The sequence below is a fragment of the Camelus bactrianus genome, chromosome 9 (genome assembly GCF_048773025.1).
Source record: "Camelus bactrianus isolate YW-2024 breed Bactrian camel chromosome 9, ASM4877302v1, whole genome shotgun sequence".
NCBI lineage: Eukaryota > Metazoa > Chordata > Mammalia > Artiodactyla > Camelidae > Camelus > Camelus bactrianus.
The window spans coordinates 9054558-9072100 of record NC_133547.1 but is presented as its reverse complement, the minus strand read 5'-3'; the positions used below and the strand labels follow the sequence as shown (position 1 = coordinate 9072100).

Sequence of the window (17543 nt, the reverse complement as noted above, 5' to 3'; positions counted from 1 at the left end):
GGCATGGTAGCCAGCAGGTGCCTGGGCTGCGGGTTTGGCCGCCTCAGACTGTACTGGCTGGAGTGTGTGTGGTCCTTGCGGCCTCAGGGTGGAGCCGGGATTAGTGATGGGATCTTCACAGGGGACAGTATTGTAGAGGATGTCCCAACGTCTACAAAGCCCGAGTGCCTTAACCTTTGGGGTCTCTTCTAACCTTTCTGTTTCAGTAATCTCTCTGAAAACTTGGGGACGTCCCTGGACCTCAGTTTCCCCTCTGTAAAACGGAGAGTAGATTTCTTGATCTCTAAGGGCCCTGTGTGACTTAGGTTTGAGAAAGTGCCTCCTCCTGGTCCCTGAGGGCTCTGTCTTCTATTTAACTTTGCCTCATATTTCTTCTGAAATCTCTGTCTCTTTGGGGACCAACCCACTATGCCCTTGCTGATGGAGGCCTCAGCCTATTGGGCCAAGTAGAAGTGATTGATGTGGACAACACCCCATACATGTTCAGATGTTTATGCTTCTCTCACAGCCACCCCGTAAGGCCCCTTCCTTCTCTTTCTCAGGACCAAGCTCTCCAAAAGTTCAAGCCCTAAAAACTTCACAGGGATGCTCTGACCCAAGCCCTGATCTGGAGGAGGAAACAGCTTGGGCAAAGACAGGTGGGACTTGCCAGGGTGTAAGGAGCAAAAGAGCATATAGAGGAATCATGAGAAAAGAACTGGAAAGACGAGCCTTCAGCAGATGGCACACACTTGTTTGACTTCCAAGAATCGCAAATGACAGGAGTGTGTTCTAGATGTGGGGAGCCCTGGAAGGTTCTTGAGCAAAGCAAGGGAAGTTGAAAAGACTGGTAGCAGCTATAGAGGGCTGACATCAGACCACACAGGAAGCTGGTGAAAAGCATGTTAAGGTAGTTAATGATCAGATACAAGGGAGGTCTCAAACTGGAGGCCCATGGGCCAAGTTCAAGTCTCAGATATCTTGTTTGGCCTCTATTTCTCCCTCATGTGGACCCTATGTTTGAGATCTGAGCATTAGGTGCTTGGGAGCCAAGGTTGGGAAGGGCCTAAGCTTGGCTATGTGACACTGGGCACAGATTCCCCAGAGAGCCTTGTAATGATTAGACTCTGTCCTCTAACTGTGCCTCATTTTAGAGATGGGATAAAACATGTCTAGCCCTAGGACATGCCTAGAGTGGGCAAACCACTACTAGGTTACACGGTAGCCTATTGCAAAAGTTCCTCGTCTTCCCTCAATAACTGTCGCACACAGTGCTAAGGCCACTGTCGCTTTTATTTGTTGCTTTGAGTGGAGAAAAGCATGAGCTCCAGATGTGCTGGGGAGTTCTCCATTAGCCAGAGCGCCTGATGGTGGGCGGAGCTCAGGAAAAAGGAGAGGGGAGTGTGAGGAAGGCTTTTCATTGGCCAGATCCCAGAGAATAGAGGCCATTGGTTGGAATTCTGGTTGCAGTTAAAGCCCCGCGTTGACCAAACACTATAGGCGGGACTCCGGGAGAAGGGGGCGGGGCAAAGGATGAAGGGCTAGGCCTCTGGAGGGCCGGATCCTCCCTTTGGCTGGGGCTCCCGCAGTGGGTGGGCTGGGCGCCTACTTCTGGGCGGGGATCATGTCGTCGATGGACTGGCCCTTTTCCAGCTTCTTCTCCATCTCCACCATGAGCTTCACACCATCCACCACCAGCTGCACCTGTTCCACCTCCGACGAGCCCAGCCGATCGGCGTTGGACACGTCGAACACTGAGCCCACGGCAGCTGTGTCCACGCCACCTGCGAAAGTAGGAGGCAAGGAGTGAGGAGAGAGCAGAAATGCAGGAGCGGTCCCGGGACGCGGCCCCCACCCGTGCCAACTGCGGCAGTCCCATGTGCTGAGTGAGCGCATACTGTGTAAAGGTTAAGCGCACACAGAGCTTCCTAAGCGTTTGTCTGTTCAGGGGTCCATATCTCCGGCTTTAAGTACCTCACTCCTCAACCATCCAGCAAGAAAACGTAGCATAGTGGGTACGAGAGTTGAGCTCTGGAGCTGGGCTGCCTGGGGTCGAATTCTGACCATCCTCCCCTTTACAGATGGGTGAGTGAGGCTCCTAGGCGACCCGGGACATACACGATGTATATTTTATAACCATGATGATATATTGACTCCTCTGAGATAAGGCGTGCTGATGCCTTTGCACAGGAAGAAATAGGCTCACAGAGGGGCAGCCCTTGCCAACCCCCAGAACTCGCGGGGATGCCCCTCCTCCCCTTCAGCCGCCCCAGAGGGCCAGCCCCGAAGCTGCGGGATAGGATGCGCGGCCGCACCTGTGCCCCGCTTCTGCAGGCGCAGACGAGTGAGGATCTCCTCGAACTTGGGATGCTTGCTCAGGTGTGCCAGCTTTACATGCACGCCTCCACGCAGCCCGGTGCCCAGGTTAGATGGGCAGGTGAGCACGTAGCCCAGGTGCTCGTTCCACATGAAGGGGTGGCCGGCTTTCTTGAAGATCTCCTCAATCTGAGGTAGGGGGAGAGGACCAGGGGTCAGCGCCGGCGGGTGCCCCCAAATACACCCGCAACTCGGACGGGTTTCGGAGGGATAGGGTACGAGGGCGGGTCTGGAAAACCGGGAGGGACAAGATTCTGAGGGGAGGGCCCCGACGACACAGACGGCGGCAGGATTCTGAGGGGAGCTAAGCCTGAGGACGCTTTGGAGGTAGGTGCTTAGGGGATGGGCTTGGGCATAGGGGTGTGGCTGGGTTCCCAAAGGATGCGGTCCTGAAAAGCGAGGTGGTGACTTTGGAAAGGGTGGGGGCTTGGGTTAGAGGGAAGAGCCTGGTTCCCAGGGGCGGGGCCTTGGAAAACCGCTAGGGCTGTCGCGCAGTCAGAAGTCAGCCTCAGGGTCAGGCGCTCACCTTCTGCAGCCCCACGCAGAATCGACGGAAAACTTCCTTCATGTTGCCCCCCTTCTCCATGGAGATGACTCGGAGGTGGTCCTCCTCGTTCACCCACACCAGGAAGCTCTTGTTGTCATTGTGCCTGGATTGGGCGAGCAAAAGGCCGAGAAATTAGCTCCGCGGGAACCCATCCCGCGCCCTCTTGCAAACACAGACCCAGCACTAGGGGGCAGCGGGCCTGAAGGGCATGAGGTGGGAGCATCTCAAAATCTTGGAAGCTTACACCTGACTCTAATGTCACAGGACCTGTGAAATCTCAAATCCTGGGATCAGTAACTTTTAGGATCTTAAGTCCTTGAACAATATTAAGTTAGAGATTCTTAGAATCTCAGAATCTTTGAAAAACAGAAGCCAGGAACCAAAATTGATAAATCTTCCCATCACATTGTGACATCTCAGAAACAGTCTTAGAACCCTAAAACTTGAGGATCTGGAAATGTTTGAAACCATTGAATGACGGAATCTGAAATTAGTGGAATTTTAAAATATTTAAAATCTTGAAGTCTTACAACCTACACTCTCCAAATCATTTGAAACCTAGGTACTCAAAACCCTTTAAAATCTTTGACTATCAGAATCAGGGATTCAAAGATTCATGGAAAGCCTAACTAGCAACGATAGCTAGTAATAAAAATCATACTAATGACCAACATGTACTGAGCACTTACTATATCCCAGGCACTTTTTCTAATACTTTACATAAATTAACTCATTTAATCCTCACAAGAACCTCAAGAGCTATGAATAATTCTGATCTCCTTTTTATAGATGGGGAAACTGGGGCAGAGAGACGTTAAATAATGTGTCCATGGGGGGGGTATAGCTCAAGTGATAGAGCACAAGCTTAGCACACACTAGGTCCTGGGTTCAATCCCCAGTACCTCCTCTAAAAATAAATAATAAAGCTAATTATCTCACACCCCCACAAAAACCTGTTAAAAAAAATTATGTGTCCAAGGTAACACAGCTAGTAAATGGCAGCACTTGGATTTGAACCCGGGGAGTCTGGTTCAAGTCTAAGTTTCAAGTTTCCCAAGATCTAACATAGAGACCACAAGGTAGGCAGGGGTGGAGGACAAGCTCATTCTGGTAATTACTTTTATGGTCTTGACTTTGGGGAAGGGTCATGGGAGGACTGGGAGAGGCAGAGGAGAAGGGGTCATAGGGCAGGGGGGCCTCACCAGATGCCACGGGCATCAGGCCAGTCTCGGGCCATGCCTGAGGCCAGCAGCAGCGGGGACACGGGCTTGTCGAACAGGAAGTGGTCGTCGATGAGCTGTTGCTGCTCCTTCTCTGTCATGCTCTTCAGGGGATAGTACTTCCCCTTGAACTCTCCCGTCAGGCTGTTGAGGGCTGAGGGGCCGCACAAAGGAGTGGTCAGGTGCCTGCCCCACCTCAAGTGGGGTGCAGAGGCCTGGGGACCCTACACTGCTGCCCCTAATGGGCCCAGGCATTGGCCCTGTGGATGTCCTAAAGGTGCCTAAACAGTGGGTCTAAACCCAAATTCATGATCCAAAGTGTGCTCCTCCCGTCTTCCTGGGCCCTGCGGACACACCACGTGCTCAAGCCAGAAAACATGGGGTCCTCCCCTTCCCGCCACCGACCCTCAGGTCCAATCCACCTGCCAGCACTGGTGTGCTGGTGCCCGCTCCTGCTGGCTGATGAAACAAAGTCTCAGGAACCTGGGATCCATCAGTAAAAATTATTCTAATATAGCATATCTAGTATTTGTCTACATTCCTATGTATTCATAATACACAATAAATATCTATTATATATAAAATAAATATGTGTATTAATGCATATATGTATATGTCTACATTCCTATGCATTCATAACACATAATAATATTTATATGTGTATAAAGTATGTATACATATATGTATTTATATACATATTACTTGTATAATACACTACATGTTATATATCATATACTATATACTATATTATATTGTTAAAAATAAGTTATAAAAACTTAACAATTAAATTATATTTAAAAGAAAGGTAACCAATACTCAGAACTATCACTTCCTAATTATTTTACTACACTTAATACTTTCTGTGTTCGTGGAGTGATTTTTGTCTACTGTATCCACATAGTGGAAACACAATAGAATGATTTACTACTGCACAACTCTTCCCATTTCCCATCTCTGCATGATGTCATGTCAGTAGTTTAAAACTGGCCATGGTAAGAAAATTTATACCACAGATTTTGGCAGTTGCTGGCTGTAAATCAGGGCTTTTTTTTTTTTTTTTTTTTTTTTTTTTTCTGAGAGCTGGTCATGTAACATTTAGCAGAACACTGCCACCAGCCCTGATGGTTCTGCCTTCCAAACATTGCCACTCTTTCTCCCCATCCCATTGCAACCCCTCACCCCACCCCGGCCTGGACCGCTGCAGTTGCCCCATCTCAGTCTTCCTCTCCCCTCTTTACCCACAGTCTGTTCCCCACACAGCAGCCAGAGGGATCCATTTAAGTCTGAACCTGTCCCTCCTCTACTCATCACCCTCCCATGGTCTCCACCTCCCTCACGGTCAAAGCCAAAGTCCTCCCAAGGCTCTGCACGACCTGGCCACCCATGTCCCTCGACCTCATCTCCTCCCCTCTCACCTTCAACCACTCAGCTCCAGTCACACTGACCTCGTTGCTATTCCTCCAACACATCTTCCCACCTCAGGGCCTTTGCACTTGCTGTTCAATCTGCCTAGAATTCTTCCCAAGGTTGGCTCCTTCTTGTCGATAAGGTCTCAACCCCTGTCTAAGGTAGCTCCCCTCAGTCACTCTGTGCCGCAATTCTTGTTTCTTGGCCTCATAGGGTTTTGGAATTATCTTGTTCTTTCTTGATTTCTGTGTTTCCTCCTATCTCCCCACCAGGCTGACAGCTCTGTGAGAGCAGTGACCTTGTCCATCTTATTTATCACAGGAGCCACAGCTCCCCATATGGGTCCAGAACAACCGTAAATATTTGCTGGATGGATGGATGGATGGATGGTCAGGACCCTGGTGCAACTCCGTGTCAAGTCTTGACAGCACCCCCAAGACTTCCACTGGGGGTAATGCTGCCTACTGTCTCTCACCATGTACCCATTTATCAAGCTCTTTCCATCTTTTGGAAAATGAGGATCTAGGGTGTCCAGAGATGTGCCCATGGAGGAACAGAGCCAGAGCTGCATAACCCGGGCAGTGTGTGGGGTGGGGGCTCTCACCTTCCACGGAGAGTTTCTCCACCGCCCTGCGCTCACCGCGGGAGCAGTGCGGGGGCAGCGTGTAGCCCTTGATGCTGCGGCCCGTGCGGACACGGCTGCTGATCACATAGTTGGGGTCCAGGTCATCTCCACCCTAGAGAGTGGGTGGGGGGTCAGGGCCCAGTGGACCCTCCTGCACGCCCTGCCCCCTCCCCAGCAAGACCAGATGTCCCTCCAGGTCCTCCTAGCCAGCTTGGGCTCTCGGCTGCTTCCTCTGCCTCCTCCAGCCTGCCTCCCTCCCCTTCCCTGGCTCTGTCTCTCCCTTCTCTCTCTCTCTCTCTCTCCATCTTTATCTCTCTCCATCTCTGTGTCTCTGTTTTGTGCCTGCCTTCCTCTCTCTCTCTCCCCAACTCTCATCTGTCTTCTGGGTCTCTGTCCCCCTCTTTCTTCCCATCCCCCTCTACGTTTCTCCCATCTTTGTTTGTCTCTGTGTCTCTCTGGGTGTCTCCCCCACAACCTCCTCCCTCTTCCCCCTTCCGGCCTCCCCTAGGGGCAGCCAACCTTGAGGTTCTCATGGTTGAGGTCGGTCTTATGCTTGTCGGTGGGTTTGTAGCCCCCGTGCCGGTCCTGGATGATGGGGTCGAAGAGGTCCTTGAAAACCACGTAGGACTCCTCGTCACCAGCCACACAGCCCACAGTCATGATGAAGGGGTGACCTGGGAGTCCGGGGGGAGGTCAGAGGTGCTTGTGGCCGGCAAGGAAGGCCTGGGCTTCTGGGTTCAGGATAGACCACGTGCACATGTGTGTGTGTGTATATATGTGTGTGTGTGTGTGCGTGCATGCGTGTGGGAGTTCACGCAACACCTCTGGGTCAGGACTGAGAAGGCTGAGTGTTGGGAGGAATGGGGAGGAAATACTGGGAAAGGTCAAGGTGGCATCTGGGGGTGGCAGTGGAGAATGCTGAGAACAGGACAAAGGAGGAATGGGGGGCAGTTACAAGGTACTGAAAATATGACTCCTTGAGGTCCCCAAATCATGGAATCTTCCCCTAATATTTTTCATAACCTTAGATTATCAGCCCCCACAGATCATAAAACACTTGAAAACACTTATTTCCCAGATGGGGAAACAGAGGCCTGGAGAGAAGTGGCCTCTCCACGCAATCACACGAAGACAAGAATTTGGTCTTCTGCCCTCAGTTCCACTCGCCCTGGCGGCGTGTCCTCAGAGAAAGAAACACAGTGCTCGTGACCCCTCTTCAAGGGTCTGAGCGCTCACTCCACGCCAGGCGCCACTCTATGTTTTCACACGTGTGTGTGTTTTTGCAGGTGAGGAAAGTGAGGCCGGGGAGAGTCAATGGCTTCCTCGGGGAAGTCTCACTTACACTCACGTACATTTAGCGAGAGATTTACTATGTGCCGGCCCCATCCCAAGCCCTTCGCACCTCTCAATTCATTCGTTTCTCACAACAGCCCTGTGAGTATGGTCCATTTTTACAGATGGGAAGACTGAGGCCAGGGGAGGTGGGACCGAGGCCTGGCAGGCAGCCTTTGGCGTACCCCCGCCCCACCTCCTGATTCCCATGATACTCCAGCGAGGAGGCTTACCTGGGTTGTCCACACCTGTCTGGATGACATCGTCCAGAGTGAAGCCAGATGGAGTCTCCTTGTCTCGCAGCTTCTTGTAAATCTCAGGGGTCAGCGCCTTGGCCATGTGGTTGTTGTGCTTGCTGAGGTCTGGGTACTCCTCCTCAGACTTGTAGTTCAGCTTGTACTTGTTGTGGGTGTTGCCGAACGGCATGGTGGCGGTGTGGGGGGCCTGGTAAGCAGGTGAGGAGGGGAAGATTGGCTCATATCCAGCAGAGACTTGCAAGAGAGGAAAGCCAGGCTCTGGAGTCAGGCAGGCCTGACTGTCAGTCCTGACTCCTGTGCTGTGTGAACTGGAGAAAGAGCGGTCCCCTCTCTGAGCCCCTTCATCTTGACAGGGTGCATGAGGAGTCTTGTGTCAGGGTCTTAGCTGTGCCTCATCTTGGCAGGTGACCCTGGACTAGTCACCTTGCTAGAGACTCAGTTTCTCCAGATGGAAAATAGAGGGGAGCACCCCCCAAGCCAGAGTAGTCACTGTGGCATGTGTAGGAGTGTAGGTTCTAGAATTAGACAGCCTGGATTCAAATCTCAGCTCTGCCACTTACAAGCTGTGTGACCTTGGGCATGTTGCTTAACCTTGCTGGGCCTCAAAGTACTCATCTGTAAAATGCAAGTATAATAACATTCACTTCATGGAGGCATTAAAAAGATGAAATGAGTTAATTATTTAAAGCACTTGGCATAATTGGTGGCACACAACAAGTATTATTTTGCTCAGTGATTATAATAATTATTATTAATATTAATTATTGTTAATTATTAATTTATTATTATTATTATTTTTTAAACTGTGAGGTGCTGGGGAGAAGATGGCAGGTGTTGCTGGAGATGAGTGTGTGAGCAAAGGAGGGACATTCTTTCCATAAAAGTTCTTGGGTTCTCAGTTGAGGGACGAGGGGTCTTGGGGAAGGGAAGGCTGGGTGCCTGCCCCCACCTCTATTTGCTGACACCTCTCCCGCTGGGCATAGTTGAGAAGAACAACTCAGCCTCTAAGGTCGACTGAGCTGGGTTCAAATCCCACTTATGCTGTTTCCTGGCTGTGTGACCCCAGGCCAGTTGCTCAGCCTCTCTGAGCCTCTGTTGTCTGTGAACTGAGCCTTCCCCATGGGCTTGCCAGGAGTACTCTTTGAGCCCAAGCATGTGGCCGGCTGAGCACAGGCCTTGGCTTGGAGCTGGGGCCCGGTACCTAAAGGAATGACTGCTATTATTGTTATTATTACTTTAATTCACAAGACCCCGAAAGGAGGAGGTGGTGGCAGTGGGACACTCATTCCCAGCCCCAGAAATGGGAAGCAGGAAGGATGGTGGGAAGGGGATGGGGACCGGGTGAGCTGAAGGCTGAGGCATCAGGCCAAGGGGGATGGAAACCCACAAAAGCCTTTGGAGTTGATGTCCAGGGTTGGGGATTTATTTTTAGAGTCCGGCAGACTCCTCCCCCACCCCCAGCTGCCACCCCCTGCCACATTCCAGGGACTCAGCTTGCACCAAGTCAGCAGGCCAGAGACAGGTGGGCCAGGGTGGCCGGGAGGACGTACATGCAAGCCTGGGGGCTCAAGGGCTCCCAGCCTAGAAATCCCCCTTCAGAGCATGTCCCCACCCTCATCCCTGCTAGGGACATGCCAGGAGAGGGCACAAAGCAAGGTGGGGGAGCCCCAGAGCCACACAAACACATACACACACACACACAAGGACCCCTCCACCCATCACACTGTAAACAGAGCCACACGTGCACACGTCACAGCTCAGGGACGCCCGGGATACAGACACCCATGCAGGAGCCACGGAAAGTCAGACACAATAGGGACCCACAAGGTCACCAAGGCAGAGACCCTGCGGAGAACTTGATAGACACCTCCCAGGGTTGCAGCGCCCAGTTCTGGTGACAAACCATCATGAACAAGGCCTAGCCTGCAGCCCCTTGCAGAAGGAGAAAGCTGGCAGTTGTCAAGTCTCCTTTTGACTCTGGGATCCCTCCCCAGGGCCCTGGGCTCGCAGGTGGAGGGTACTCTCTGACACAAGGTCGACATTTCCACACACTGACCCACCTGTGTGTAGGAGGATGTGGGGGCCAACATGCCAGACCCCTTCCCGAGCCAGGTCGGCCTCTGGTACCCATGGGGGCCCTCACTCTAGACCCCACCCTGGTTCCCACCCCGGCAGTACCTGGCTGGGCTGTGCTGGAAGGGGCTTTCTGTATCCTGGAGGCGACACTGACCCAAAGAAGGACCTGCAGCCCTGGCCTTATATAGGGGGGGCCCGGGCTGTGCTATTGGCCAGGAGGGGCTGCCCCCTGGGACTGGGCTGGAGGGCAGCTGAGCATCTCACTTCACTGCCCGGGCATCGTGCCCACCCTGAACCCAGGCATGCCTTGCGCCCAGCCCCATGGCCTTGTATGGGCCGCCCCAGGGTCTGGGCCCAGGCCCCCCCACCAAGCCGATCCCCCGATCAAGTGCTGAGTTGGACTGGCGGGGACAGCTGGCCCCCCGCCGGGGCCACGGGACAGTGTCAGGGACCGTCCCAGGCACGTAGAAGCCACGCTCCCCTGGCCCTCCACTAGGCCTCCAACCTCTCTTCAGCCCCCAATGGCCTTGACCCCAGCCAGTGGCACTTCCCTAGCCCTGCCCCTGGGGAAACCTTGCAATGGCCCCAGAAGGGACATGTAGCTGACTTTCCACAGGAGGAAACAGAGGCCCAGAGAGCCTGTGTGACTTGTCCGCTGTCACCCAGCTACAGGGAGCATATGACCAAAGTCAAGGTGGGAATTTGGCTGACCCCAGGAGCCTGTGCTTGGATGCACTTTCCTCCATGGGAGTGACTGGGAGGGCAACAGAGGCTGCGCTGAGTTGGGGCAATTCAAACTCAAAGCCATATTGGAGGCGGTGGTCCCCTGTCCCACTCCAGTCCACTGGCCTGGCGACACTGGGAGATTTCCGCTGCGCAGGGGACAGGGAGGGACTCGCGCTGCCAGGAATGGAGTTTATTTTTAGAGTTCGCTGCTGTCTTCTCTGGGAGACCCGAGGTGCTGGGGATAGGGGATTGGCATGGAGGCAGGTGTTAGGGGGTGGGGTTGCCACGTGTCCGGGTTAATTATAACCAGGCATCTCTGGTGTCCCCAGGCCTTGCCTCCTTACAAGGGCAGCCACGGGCCGGGCTGGGCTGGGGAGGCCACCCACACCGGCAGGGGAAGGGGGCTGGGTGGCAACTGGGGTCAGAGCACTGAACTCCGCAGATGCAGGCGAAGCAGGAGCTCTCAGCACCTCGACCGTGACCATGACCGTGACCGGGGACTTCAAGGGCTGAGAAGGAGATTCTGTGGAAGCTGGGATGGCATAAGGAAGCTGCTTCCTCAGCCTGGAGGGCGCCAAGATTGCAGGACAAGTGAGCGGGGCAAGTCCAGGGAACAGAAGCCCAAGCAGCGCCCAGGATTTAAATGAAGAGAAATTTCCTCTCCCTCTGGGGTTCCTTCCTCCTCCCGGGGCTCTCCCATTTCTTCCCAGGCAGCGGGGAACTGACCTAGGGAAAGGAGGTCCGTTCTACCTCTCTCTAGATTTCTCGTAGGAGGGGGATTACTTAGAAAATTTTTCCTTGGGGCCCAGCCCCTGACCTCTCCACCCACTGTCCCCTCCCAGCAAGGTCAGAGTAACAAAAAGTTCTCCTTCAAGGCTAAGGAAACTGAGGCCCAGAGAACTAGAACAAACTGGTCTAGAATCATTATGCATTTATCATTTCAACAATTATTTATCTAGACTCATAGACATAGAATACAGACTTGTGGTTGCCAAGGGGGTGGAGGGTGGGAAGGGATAGACTGGGATTTCAAAATTGTAGAATAGGTAAACAAGATTATACTGTATAGCACAGGGAAATAGATACAAGATCTTATGGTAGCTCATGGAGAAAAAAATGTGACAATGAATATATATATGTTCATGTATAACTGAAAAATTGTGCTGTACACTGGAATTTGATACAACATTGTAAAATGATTATAAATCAAAAAATGTTAAAAAAATTTTAAAAAATTATTTATCAAGCACTTACTGAAGACACAGCAGAAAATAACCAAGACCCCTGCCCTCATGGAGGTGATATTTTATTGAGGGTAAACAAGTAAATACACACTCTAATGTCAGAGGCAACGGGGCTTTAAAGGAAAATGAAAGAGTTAGTAAGGGATAGGAGTGATGGCACAGCAGAGGAGGTCAAGTCAGGCCTTTCTGGAGGTGACATCTGAGCAGAGACCGGAGGGAGCCAGCCATGTGGGCATCTGGAAGGGAGAGAGCAGGTACAAAGGCCCTGAGGTGGGAGTGGCTTGGCATATCTGAGAGACGGGGAGGAGGCAGCAGGGCTGGAGCAGGTGGAGCAGAGGGGAGAGTGGGAGAAGGAAGATGAAGTTGGTGAGGGGACAGGAGCAAGCCTATGGGGCCCTAGGGGCTGTGGGGCCTCCATCCCGCTGTGCGTGGGATGGGAGCTCCTGGGGATTGTGAGCAGAGGAGAGACAGGATCCAGCCCAGCTCAGCCCCCTGGACCCCTAATAACCCCTTGTGGGGACATCTGACATTACTTTTGGCCACACAGCCTCAGAAACACTTTCTGTGCTTGCAGAGTTCCCCACCATCTGACCCTCTCCTTTGAAGAACCCAGAAATGTCAGAAACTCCATTTCCCAAAATCCTTTGCAGCAACGGCCCAGTCATGTGACCTTGTGTCATAAGCTCCACCTCCTTTATCTCTTTGAGTCTCATAGAAAGAGTTGGCCTTGGGAGCATGAGGACACTCATCACATCTTCCTCTCACCCCCCAGCCTCTGAGCCCATCAGTCTCGAGGCTTGTTTATCCCTCCTCCTGCCCTAGCTCAAGACCTCCTCCACATCCCCACCTGCCCTAGCCTCCTCCCGGGCTTCCCCCCTCCTGCCCCGGTCTTGCCCCCTCCAACCTACTCCCTACCTGCTGGCCTCTCCTGTTCAGAACCTGCCTTGGCTCTCCAGTGACCTCAGGATAAATGAGTATTTGTTGACTAAGTAAATATTAGTAGCCTTATCAGGCAATTAGAAACCACTCCACCCAGCTTAAGCAGAAAGGGGTTTACTACCAGGTATTAGGTGCTTACAAAATTGGAGGGCTTTCTCCATCCTTTTACTTCTATGTTATTAAACCCAGGAGTTGAATTTATTGTTTTATCCGAACATGTTTGTGATCCTGTGCTACGTCTGGGGGCACATTACCTCTCTGGTACTATAAACTGTAGTGGATATTATTGTACTTCAAAAAGCTGGTCAGTAACTCCCATCTGTGAATTCCACATTTTACTGTGCTTGAAATAGTGATTTGTAGCTTGTAGCACTTGCTTATTTATCAACTTTAGCTCTTCCATATTTTAAGGACATTTAAACATCCCTTGTCCTATCATGGTGACAAAAGCAGAATGTAATCTGGTGCAGCGGGGGAAGTCTTTGTACTTACTTGTAACAAGTTTTGTTTTTAAAGCTAATAAAGTTAGTATTTTTCCATCAAAAAAAAAAAAATCGAAGGGCTAAAGGAGCAGGCTCTAGGCTGGGCCTCCAGGAACACCTCTTGCCCCCTGAATCATTCTTCTGGAGAACTGAACGTGCTGGAAGGAGGTTAGCATGAATGTTGAACGGCCACTCCACAGTCTCCACCCTAACAGTATTTGTCTTTCTCTGTCTGACTTAATTCACCTACCGTAATGCCCTCCAGGTCCACCCATGTTGCTGCAAATGGCAAAGTTTCGTTCTTTTTTATGGCTGAGTAGTATTCCATTGTCTCTTATACCACATCTTCTCTATCCATTCACTGTTGACAGACACAGGTTGCTTCCATAACTTGGCTATTATAAATAATGCTGCTATGAGCATTGGGGTGCATGTATCTCTTCAAATGAGTGTTTTTGGTTTTTGTGGATATATACCCAGGAGTGGCATTGCTGGGTCATACAGTAGTTCTTCTATTTTTAGTGTTTTGAGAAACCTCCATACTGTTTTCCACAGTGGCTGCACCGATTTATATTTGCACCAACAGTGTATGAGGGTTCCCTCTTCTCCACATCTTTGCCAACATTTGTTATTTGTGTTCTTTTGATGACAGCCCTTCTGATAGGTATGAAGTGCCTAATGGTTAATTCTTATGGTATATTTACTGAGGAGAGGTAATCAGGTTTGTTTTTTGGTGGATGTGCTGGGGATTGAACCCAGGACCTTGTGCATTCATAGGCAGGCGCTCTACCACTGAGCTATACCTTCTCCCCCCGGCTTATGGTGCGTTAATGCCTATATATCAAGTACTCTACCAACTGCTTTACATATATTAACTCACTAAACACTCCCAACAATCAGGCTCCAAAAGGTTAAATAATTTGCTCAAGGTCACTTTGCCCCTGGAGGGGCAGAGTTGGGAGTCAAATGAACAGGGCTGCTGAGAGTGGGTTCAGGCTTCGGTGAAAATAATTTCCAGGCCTCTCAGCAAAATCAGACTATCTTGTCAGCCCAGAGTCCCTTTCCAGGTCTTGGGGCCCTGATAATCTGTACCCACTTCCCCATGTCCCCTTCATCACCCTAGCCATCTGGCTTCAGGATTCAATCCCTGTATGTGTATTCACCAATTTAATTCTCCAACAGTCCTACAAGGTGAGGACTGCTAATTTCCTCTTTACAAAATGGGGAAGTGAAGCCCAGATAGTTTGAGTCACTTGCCCAAAATCACACATCTGGGCAGCAGCAGAGCCAGACTGGACCAGGTAGTCAGTCCCTCCCTGATTCCACCTCTTCATGCTGAAGCCTCATTTTACAGAGGATGGATACTGAGGCTGAAAAAGGGCAAGGGATCGCAGACTTCTTGTATCCTCGTGTGGTAAAAAGTACATGGGAGCTTTGTGGGATCTCTCTTAAAAGAGCATCAATCTCATTCATGTGGGCTCCACCTTCATGACCTAATCGCCTTGTACTAATGCCAAAGGCCCCACCTATTAAAAGCCATCATCTTTGAAGGTTAGGATTTCAACATATGCATTTTGGGAAAACATACACATTTAGATCATAGCACCAAGACACAATTCAAAGTGGGCAAAAGAAATAAATATATACCGATTGCCACAAAAATGCTGTGAAATTGCACCATCCCAAAATGCAGGAGCTTGAAAATGGATGCAGGGTTAACTGAGCTGGCTGATTTGGGTTGGGCTCAGCTGGGAAGTTTTGCTCCATACTACTGTGTTAAAAAAAAAAAAAAAAAAAGCCAGCAAGCTCAAAATGTTAAGCCCCTGTGCCACCAAATCAAGTGTGATCTTAAAGGAAACCTTCAACATGGTGAAGCTGGTCCAGAGACCCCAGGCCAACACAGCAGTAGCCCCACTTCCTCCTCAGGCAGCCTGGCCCAGTTTCCTTCTCTTTTAAAAAATTTTTTTAGGATTTTATTTTATTAATTTAATTTTAAAAATTTATTTGGGGCCATACTTAGGTTTATTTATTTATTTCTTAATGGAGGTACTGGCGATTAAATCCAGGACGCTGTGCATGCTAAGCAGGTGCTCTACCACTGAGCTATACCTTCCCCCTCAGTTTCCTTCTCTTTAGATGGAGTAAGTCATAGTGCCAACTTCGGGGGGTGGCCCTATGGACTCAGGGGCTCTGCTACTCCTTGGCTCTGTGACCTTGCACAAGTCACTTGACCTGTCTGTGCCTCATCTTCTCCTGTGGAACGAGGACAATCATAGCAACTACCTCTTTGGGTTGGCATGAAGGTGAACAGAATTAATCTTCAAGACAAGACATGACATGGAGCCTGTCTTGGGTAAGAACTCAGAAATGCCAGCCCCAGTTGATGTTGGGCAAAAGTGCTTGGCCCAGGGCCAGTCTAAAGAAATGGTCATCTTACCTAACATCTTCTTTCAGCCTTTATCTCATTTAATCCTCACCACTTTGCTATGCGATGAGTGTGATCATCCCTGTTTTATAGATGAGGAAATAGGTGCTCAGCAACTCATAACTTGCCCCAGGTGACATGGAAAGGAAATGTCAAGATCAGGGTTGGAACTCAGATCTACCTGGCTCTAATTCCCTCCCCACCCTACACATATACACATAGTGTTTATTGTATGCTACTCTGTTCTAAGCCTTTTAAAAGGATTACTCATTAATCCCCACATCAGCATCACAAAATAGGTTACCCTTGTGAGTCCATTTCTATAGATCAGGAACGTGAGCCCAGAGAAGTTAGTTCTGGGCGCAAGAGTCACACAGCCAACAAATGACAGAGCAGAGATTTGCACCTGGGCCATTTGGCTCCAGTCCCTGCACTGCCTGTTAGTGGCAGATCCAGAACCAGTGTCCACTGTCCTGAGGCCAAAACAATGGGGGTCAAGGTCTCAGCTGCCCCCTTCTATCCTGTTGCATAGAAGTATCTGGAGAAGTTAGATTGTGAGTTTGAGTTTTATTTTCCATCATTCAACTCAACACTCATGGTCCTGAGTGCCTTCTCTGTGTTCAGCCTGTGCTGGGTAGCACTGGGGCCACAGTGGCGACTGAGACTGCCTCTGCTCTGTTGTCCCTGTTGGGGCTAACAGTCCTGTTTGGGAGACAGACAATTGATGACCCAGAATGGCGAGGCTGGGATTTGAGAGCCCAGGAGGCTGCAGGAGCCAGGAAAGGGCATCTCCTCCAGCCTGGTGAGGTGGGTGGTGGTCAGAGAAGTCTTCCTGGAGGAGGGAGCATCTGCACCGAGGCTTGGCGACTAGAGAGCTGCGAGGGAGTCTGGAGCAGAGCGGCCCCGGAGTCTGAGTTAGGCTTGGTCCACAGACCAGCAGCGCTCTCTGCTGGAAGTATCCTGTAGTGCAGTGACCAGGGGTATTGTATTGCCTGGATTTGGCAAAGTTCTTGCTGAACCAAGTTCTTGTGATGCTAGAAGCCTGTGCGCCCAGCTTTGGCCAATTTGTGTTTCTAGGACTTGATTCACTCAATCAGTCACTCAACAAATACTTATTGAGCACCTAACTTCGGCCAGGCTGTTCTAGTGCTAAAGAAAACGTGCTGACAATAGAGAGCTCTGCCCTCAGGAGCTGGCATTCTAGTGAGGGAGAACCAATAATATAATGCCCTAAAATCAGTAACTACTATTTGCTAAACGCTTCCGATCCATATATTAACTCATTCAATCCTCGCAGCCTTAGACTGTCCCCATTTTACAGATTAGGGAAACGGAGACAGAGATTAAGCTACTTGCTCAAGGCCTGCACAGCCAGTAAGTGCTGAAATCGGATGTGAACCCAGAACCCAATTTTTAGCTTCGTTAATGATGTGATGTACCATAACAAGGTAGCGTAATTATAATGTTACATAATTTTAGGTCCTGAAAAGTTTTATTGACAATATCAAGCAGAGGAAAGAGATTGTGTTTTTGGTAAGAGGGTGTAATTTAGAAGAGGCAGGCAAGGCCTTTCGGAGGAAGTGGCCTTTGAAAAGAGACCAGACAAATATCGGTATCTGTGGTGGAAAGAGGTCCAAGTAGGGGGCACAGCCAAGGCAAAGGGTCGGTGGCTGGCACTGCAAGGCCATCCGTCTGGGATCCAAGGTTTCCAAGATTCCGGGTTTCCAAGATTCTAGCTTCGCAGGGGCTCTGGTTTCCAGGCCTTTAGCGCTCTGAAATCGTCTCAGATTCGACGTGTCTTACAGGCTACTGGCTGGCGCGCAAGGTTCTGCTATTCCCGCAGGGCCAGGGCCACTGCACTGGGCTTCACTTTCCGCGGGAGGGGTGGGGCGGGGGCCGGCCTCACCT

The 17543-nt window shown here is 50.7% G+C and overlaps 1 protein-coding gene across 2 annotated transcripts; it reads right to left on the bottom strand.

Annotated features, from left to right (window-relative positions):
• Positions 1 to 1254: 1254 nt before the first annotated feature.
• Positions 1255 to 10079, bottom strand: CKM (creatine kinase, M-type). Of its 2 annotated transcripts, XM_010946805.3 has the most exons (8): positions 9922 to 10079; positions 7720 to 7930; positions 6674 to 6828; positions 6134 to 6266; positions 4105 to 4276; positions 2882 to 3005; positions 2295 to 2484; positions 1255 to 1763 (listed from the first exon to the last, which is right to left on the bottom strand). In XM_010946805.3, the coding sequence occupies exons 2-8, from the start codon at positions 7910 to 7912 to the stop codon at positions 1585 to 1587; spliced, it is 1146 nt and encodes a 381-aa protein (XP_010945107.1). In that variant the 5' UTR covers positions 7913 to 7930; positions 9922 to 10079; the 3' UTR covers positions 1255 to 1584. The 2 variants fall into 2 exon arrangements, with proteins under 2 accessions (XP_010945107.1, XP_074225526.1); XM_074369425.1 differs by lacking the exon at positions 9922 to 10079 and having other exon boundaries at positions 7720 to 7949.
• Positions 10080 to 17543: the final 7464 nt, after the last annotated feature.

Bases quoted from the DNA above. Each gene is read 5' to 3' on its own strand.
- CKM (XM_010946805.3), bottom strand. From the start codon at position 7,912: ATGCCGTTCGGCAACACCCACAACAAGTACAAGCTGAACTACAAGTCT. The intron at 3,006-4,104 runs GTGAGGCCCCCC...CGCCCAATCCAG, and splicing joins CCTGATGCCCGTGGCATCTG to GCACAATGACAACAAGAGCT. The intron at 1,764-2,294 runs GTGCGGCCGCGC...CTACTTTCGCAG, and splicing joins CCTGCAGAAGCGGGGCACAG to GTGGCGTGGACACAGCTGCC.